At 43.7% G+C, this 6,939-nt stretch overlaps 2 protein-coding genes across 6 annotated transcripts in view; both read left to right on the forward strand.

The window, feature by feature from the left end:
• Positions 1 to 360: 360 nt before the first annotated feature.
• vsx1 (visual system homeobox 1 homolog, chx10-like) lies at positions 361 to 3,858 on the forward strand. 3 transcript variants are annotated; one of them, XM_015024339.1, is made up of 5 exons: positions 366 to 717; positions 793 to 868; positions 1,564 to 1,687; positions 2,826 to 3,006; positions 3,133 to 3,858. In XM_015024339.1, exons 1-5 carry the CDS (start codon positions 447 to 449, stop codon positions 3,396 to 3,398), a joined length of 918 nt encoding a protein of 305 aa, XP_014879825.1. In that variant the 5' UTR covers positions 366 to 446; the 3' UTR covers positions 3,399 to 3,858. The 3 variants fall into 3 exon arrangements, with proteins under 3 accessions (XP_014879823.1, XP_014879825.1, XP_014879824.1); XM_015024338.1 differs by having other exon boundaries at positions 367 to 717; positions 2,826 to 3,021; XM_015024337.1 differs by having other exon boundaries at positions 361 to 717; positions 2,826 to 3,858.
• Positions 3,859 to 4,664: 806 nt separating this feature from the next.
• LOC106941351 (zinc finger protein 136-like) overlaps positions 4,665 to 6,939 on the forward strand; it is a 12,814-nt gene continuing 10,539 nt past the window's right edge. For all 3 annotated transcript variants that reach the window (XM_015024335.1, XM_015024334.1, XM_015024336.1), the window contains exon 1: positions 4,665 to 4,952. In XM_015024335.1, the coding sequence (XP_014879821.1) occupies positions 4,824 to 4,952 (129 nt within the window). In that variant the 5' untranslated portion in view covers positions 4,665 to 4,823. The remainder of the gene's footprint in view (positions 4,953 to 6,939) is intronic.

Below are 6,939 nucleotides of genomic sequence, written 5' to 3' on the forward strand. Positions count from 1 at the left end.
GTCTTTCTGTCCTCCTGTCTCTCCGTCTCTTGTTCCAGAATCTGAATCTTGCTTCTTCATTTCTTTTTGTTTCTGATTCTGTTAAAGGTTTTAAACTTTGACCTCACCTGGCTCTGGGATGTGGTTGCCATGGTAACTCCTGCAGCTCGGTGACGCCACAGGGAGAAGATGAAGAGGAGATCTGGGTCTGATCAAAGATCAACAAACCTTCCTCCTCCTCCTCCTCTTCCTCCGGTCAGTAAATCCAGATCGGATTGGAGGGAAATTGGTGGCAATTAATCCTCTGGGATTGAGAGGAGACCCCCGCCCTCTCCTCCTCCTGCCCACCCCACTGGTTCTGGCTCCTGATTGGCTGCCGCCGCGGACCCGGGGGCCCGGGGCCGCATAAATTCCCCCCGCCGGGTCCAGGTCCCGTTTTTCGACCTTCATCCCTCCTCTTCCTCAGCATGACCGGCAGGGAGGAGCTCAGCGAGGACAAGCCCAGGGTGCGGATGCTCTCCCCGGGGTTCGGCATCGACAAGGCCCGGCTGCACGGCTCCGGGTTCCGGTCCAAAGGCTTCGCCATCACCGACCTGCTGGGTCTGGAATCAGACCTGGCGGCGCGGCAGCAGCCCGCCGGGGCGCCGTGCTTCCTGCCGGGACACCTGCCGCTGCTGCAGGCGCGGCCAGACGGGCACTACATGCAGAACCTGGAGGCCCAGCGGGAGCAGTACTCCGGTACGGACCGGTACGGTTCTGGAGTGGCCCATTTCCACCGCGGTCTGGTTCTGATGTTCTGGTTCTGTTGTGCAGATGAAGAATGTCTGTCGGACCGAAACGACTCGAAAAGCTCCGGAAACTCCCAGAAGAGGAAGAAGAGGAGACACCGGTGAGGAAGATCTTCACCCGGAAACAAGTTTGAAAAATTACAGAAATTAGACAAATTTAAAATATTAAATTGTAAGATTTATTTTTCCTCTGAATCTGCAGCTCGGTTCCGATAGACGCAGCAGCTCCGGGACTTTGAGCTAATTTAGAAATTACTGACGAAAATAAAAAAACAAACAGAAAATATTAAATGAAACGAAATTTGATTTTTATTAATTAAATTCTGATGGACCAGAACCGGTTTCTAATTACTGACAACAAGTAAATCCTGATTGACTTTATCGAATTATAAATCAATAACAATGAATAAATTCGAGTTTGGTAATTAATAAATACGTTTGGTTCAAACAGATTTATTTTAATTTACTCAGAAAAACATCAAAATAAAAAAATCTGGCGTTTTAAATGGATTTTCTCTCAATAAATCACTTTACCCATCAGAGAGAATTAATTTAAGGCATTAAAGATCAAATAATGAGCTACAAATATAATAATAATAATAATAATAATAATAATAATGATAATAATAATAATAATAATAATAATAATTATTATTATTATTATTATTATTATTATTATTATTATTATTATTATTATTGTTAAAGCAGCAGCATTAAACCATGTGAACAGAACTGGTTCTGGTTCTGAAAGTGCAGCTCAGCTAATTCCGACCTGATTCCTCTTCCTCTTCCTCAGCACCGTCTTCACCTCCCACCAGCTGGAGGAGCTGGAGAAGGCCTTTCATGAGGCCCACTATCCGGACGTCTACGCCCGGGAGATGCTGGCCATGAAGACGGAGCTGCCGGAGGACCGGATCCAGGTGAGCCTGGGGTCCGGTTCGGTGGGTTCCGTTCGGTTCTGATGTGTGCATAAAGAGGAGGTCCACAGAACCGAGGACTGTGTTTTGTTTGTGTGAACTTATTTATTTTCTGTTCTCCTTTTAGATTCAGTAATAATATAATCACTAATCTTTATTAAATAAATGTATTATTACCTTTTGTGTATAAAAATATATGAACTAAAATAAAACAATGTGATACATATTCATAAATTATTTAGGTGTTTAAAATAATGCACACATTATTTTATTTGTTAGTAATTCATAAGAATTTATCATTAATACAAATTTTTATTATTTATGATAATATACTCATTTTAATTGAATAGTCTTTATATATTTAGTTATATTTACATTAAAATACAGAAACTAAAATAAAACAAAATGATATTCATCAATTATTATTTAATTCTCAAATGTATAAAAAATATTACACAAACATCTATATTCATTAGTATTCAGTCAATACTTTATTATAGCTTGTTAATAATCGTTATATTATAATATTTGTTACGTCCAAAAAGGGCGTAACATATTTGAGGAACGGAGGCAAGAAAGAGGGTCCAAAATTATTTTATTTTAAAACTTTTAACTTTTCTTTTGCTTCAGCTGCTTTGCAAAAGAGAGACAGTTAAACACCCTCAGTCCAAAACAAGAGAAAAATAAAAGTATTAACAGAAAGTTGGACCTGGTGAGCCGATCCAAAAGAACAAAACGGTACAGCAGGGGGCCGACCCGGTACCGGGCCGCCGGAGCCCCCACTGGCACGGAACCTACTGCAAAAGAAAGACCGAAAACAGGAGAACCGGCAGTGGCGCAACTACACATTATTCAGGTGGATGCGAAAACAAAATCGGCGCCCCGCCCCCCCAGGGAAGGAACGTCAGGGTGAAGGCGACGCTACATGATGAAGTGTAAAACTCGCTACATGTACCTCGTTATGTGCAAGAGGTGAAGGAGGCCAATGGCGGGGCTCAGGACAGAACCCAGCGGACCGACAGCCACGACGTAGCGACATCAAATTAATGACCAAAAATAAGAAATGACCCAAACTTCAAAATATATTAAACAAAAAGTCATTCAACTAAAGTCCACATGCTGTGGTTCTGCTGGTGTCCAGGTGTGGTTCCAGAACCGGCGGGCGAAGTGGCGGAAGCGTGAGAAGTGCTGGGGCCGCAGCAGCGTCATGGCGGAGTACGGTCTGTACGGCGCCATGGTCCGCCACTCCATCCCGCTGCCGGAGTCCATCCTCAACTCGGCCAAGAACGGCATGATGGGTTCCTGCGCCCCCTGGCTGCTCGGTGAGCCGCATGCACGTCAGTGCCACGCACACGCACACCGGCAGCAATACACACGCGCTCACTCACAGCGCCCCCTGCTGGCCGCCTCCCGTTCTGACCTGATCTGGTCTGGCTCCGCCCCCTCAGGTATGCACAAGAAGTCCCTGGAGATGGCCAAGAAATGCTCCAGCCCGCCGCCGCCCGATCCGTTCTGCGACGCTCCGGAGCGGCGCGCCGAGGGGGCGGGGCTTCTGGAGGGGGAGGAGACAGATGAAGAAGAGGAGGAGGAGGAAGAGGCCATCGACCTATCCAGCTCTGCCAAACAGTCGCAGCAGGAAGAGGGCGGGGCCTCTCCAAGGACCACGCCCTCGCCTCAGCAGGAGAGCAGCGGCGAATCAGAGGAACACAGCTGAAGGTGGGCGGGGCCTGCTCTGACTGGCTGATGGGAACTGCAATCTGATTGGCTCTTCCTTCATGAGGAAGCATCATCTGTTGCCATGCAAACCTGCTGCATTTAGGCGGAGTTTATTTATGTGGCAAGTGGAGCAGGGCAGCCCCACCCACCCGGGAACCAATCAGAGAGGAGTGGGCGGGGCTAGAGGACAGGCTGAAGGTTCTGCAGAACCTGGAGAACTTCACTGGACCGGGTCAGACTCCAGAACTCCAGGATCTGTTTGGTTCTTTTCCCCGTTTTCCATCTGTGTTGGGTGGAAACTTCCTGTCTGTTCATCCATGTGTTTGGAGATCAGAATGTAAAATACAAACTATAGTTACTGTTTATGGTTGTTGTTGTTATTATTATTACTAAATGTCTGCACAGCCATTGGTCACCAGAGTGAAAAATAAAAATAAGATATTTTTTGGAGGATCTGAGACTTTGTGTCATAAATCATGATGAAAAATCAAGAAATGGATGGATGGATGGATGGATGGATGATGGATGATGGATGAGTCCTGTAGTCCATCCAGCATCCTTCTGTCCAGAATCTCCATGGCAACCATCAGGTGTGTTGCTGTCCACTCAATTAAAACATCTTCAGGATGTCTGTTCAGACTACCCATAGTCATGCTAGCCATCAGCGCTACCATCACGTTGCCATGGAGACAGCCATAGAAAGGAGGAGTCCAGCTGCAGACCAGCTGTAAGACTGTCCTGATGTTGGTGACGTTCAGCAGCATTTCCTGGATTATTGTTATTGTTTTCATGTTTCTCTCTAATAATGACAGGAGATTTTCCACAACAAATAAAGGATTAAAAATTAAAACGTGACCAAAACAAAGGAGATTATTGTTGTGTGTCGGTCAATCTTTCTGTTATTATCTGTCAGTACGGGTCAACACCGGATAAAGCCTGTTTCTGTTCTGGTGACTGTTGCCAGTGGAGAAGACGATGCACAGAAGGATCTTCCATAAAATCAACCATGAGCATCAGACTGCCTTCAGTCAGAGGCTTCTTCTCACTCCCTGTGACTTCGTCTGCTACGGGAGATCCTTCCTGCCCACGTTACAACATTTAGTTTCCCTCTGCGATCAAAAATGGTTTTCTAAAATAAAGAATCTGTATCCAATGGAAGATCAGGGCCAAAAAAATCAATTCTGACCTTAAAGTTAAAATTCTGAGAAAAAAAGTCAGAATTTCCTTCGGTTTATTATAAAATAATAATAAATGAATGAATCTGGCTAAAATGAGCTGCTTTTCTCTGTTTGCTGTATGAATTATGCCATGTTTATGATTTTTGTTTTTTAAAGAAAACGGAAAAGGCACTGGACGAGTTACCTACGTCATTTCCTGTGCCGCTGTAAGCCGCTTGCTAACCCGGAGCTGACCGCGGTCCAGAATGGCGGATTTAGCCGCAGTCCGGAGCCAGGTGGCTCTGGTCGTGAACAGCCTGGCCCAAACCCTGCTTACGGAGCTCCGAACCGCGGGGCATGCGGTCCGTGTAAGCAGCCCGGAGCCCCGGTCAGAGGTAAAGCTAACCGTGGCTAACAGCAACACTTCCGGCTCCAGCAGCTCATGTCGGGTGACGTCACGGTCCTTGTGAACTCTGCAGCGAGTTTAACTTTTTTTATTTACTATCAAGTAACAAAGCTACTAACTGTGGAGGACCAAAACCGACATAATAAGAAATAAAATAATAAATATATAAATAAAATAATAAATATATATTTTGATAAGAAATAAAAGCATAAATATATATTTAGCTTTTTCTTTTCCTTACACTTGAGTTTCCATCAAGTAATGTATATATTTTATTTTTCATTTCCCCCTAAACATGCGTTTTTTCTGCTGCATTGTTATGTTAATGAGGAGAGCTTCCTTCTATGACTACTATTGGCCAATAGAGCTTTGGAACGTGACGTCACTGCTGTAGACGGAGGGACACCAGCGCCATCTTTGGGGTCCTCTCTGTTAAACATAACCGAGAAAAACAGTCTTGCAGATTGTTTTTAATCAAAGTTATTTAAAATAATTTAGCTATGGCACTAACTTACTGCGTTATTGAATGTAATGTCCGATCACACAACTGAAACTGTAAAAAGATAGAAAATGGACTTTCGTTTCACTATTTTCCTGCTTGGAAACAACGCGAGGAAGCTAAGCTATCGGAGCTAACTAAAAGGAGACGAATCTCATGGTGTCAGCGGTGAGACGTCCTGATATTACCTTCTCCAACATCCCCAGATACCTACAAGTTTCCTCCAGACATTTCTATTAGGGTGAGTGTCTAAATTCACTTTGTTGGTGTTGTGTCATAATTTATTTGCTATGATTTTGTCCGGGTGTTCTCATGTTCAGTTTCTGTTGAATTCATTTAAGTGGGTCAACCTTGCTTAGATCGGGCTAATATTATTTATGTAGCATAGTCCGAGTTTTGTCAGTGGACATCGAGGTTCTTACATTATTGTGAAGTAAACTATTTTACTAGTGTTATCAAATTTACAGCTTTAATAGCGATGTGTTCTGATATGTCCTCTTGAAGGCAAACCGACGTATGAAATGGATGAGCTCAATCCTGACTGGGGTCCAGCGCTGAATGTGGGTCACTGAGGTAAACGCCACAACATCGGACCGACATGGGCGTCAATTAAAGAGGCGATACAGCAAAACCATCAACAGGTTACTGAGTCTGATTTCATTATTTACCCCAGAAGAGGTAAATAATGAAAACAGAGCAGCGGAGGCAACAGAAGAGGAGCAAGTTGGAGAGGCTGAGGAGGAGGAAACCCCAGGAGAGGAGCTCAGCAAGGCTGCAGACCCTGAAGAGGAACATGAACCATTTGTGTTGAAATATGTGTACAGTTGGAAGTGGCTGTTTTCTCTCATTTAATAATTTAATGCATTAAACATTCATGAATCGTTTGATTCAAGCACTTCAAGTTACATGTAAACAGGTGAAGAAATGAATCACATTTTAAGTAAAAATTTGATATTTAAAATATTTCAGGTATACATGTAATGAAACATTATATTTTTAAATAAACATTTTATGTGATTAAAGTAAACAATTATATAATCAGAAATCTAATTGTATACAGCAAAACCATCAACAAGTGGGGGAGCAAGTTACAGAGACTGTTTTCATTATTTACCCCAGAAGAGGTAAATAATGAAAACACAGTAGCAGAGGCAACAGAAGAGGAGCAAGTTGGAGAGGCTGAGGAGGAAACGCCAGGAGAGGAGCTCAGCAAGGCTGCAGAATATGTGTACAGTTGGAAGTGGCTGTTTTCTCTCATTCAATAATTTAACGGTTTAACGCACCTGGATCAAATGATGGCTCGTTAGATGGCCTAAGGAACATTGACAAGCTGAAAAGGTTGTTGCTACCACCAGGGAGAGAACTAAAACGTGCAGGATGCCGGAGCAGGAGGACCGACTTTGGACACCCCTGGTTTAGCCCTTCATGGTTCTTTTGATATTATTTGACGCATTGTTAGAATTATGTTATTGCTTTC

The sequence above is a fragment of the Poecilia latipinna genome, unplaced genomic scaffold (assembly GCF_001443285.1).
Source record: "Poecilia latipinna isolate Pla-1442-1.1 unplaced genomic scaffold, P_latipinna-1.0 Scaffold3619, whole genome shotgun sequence".
Lineage (NCBI taxonomy): Eukaryota > Metazoa > Chordata > Actinopteri > Cyprinodontiformes > Poeciliidae > Poecilia > Poecilia latipinna.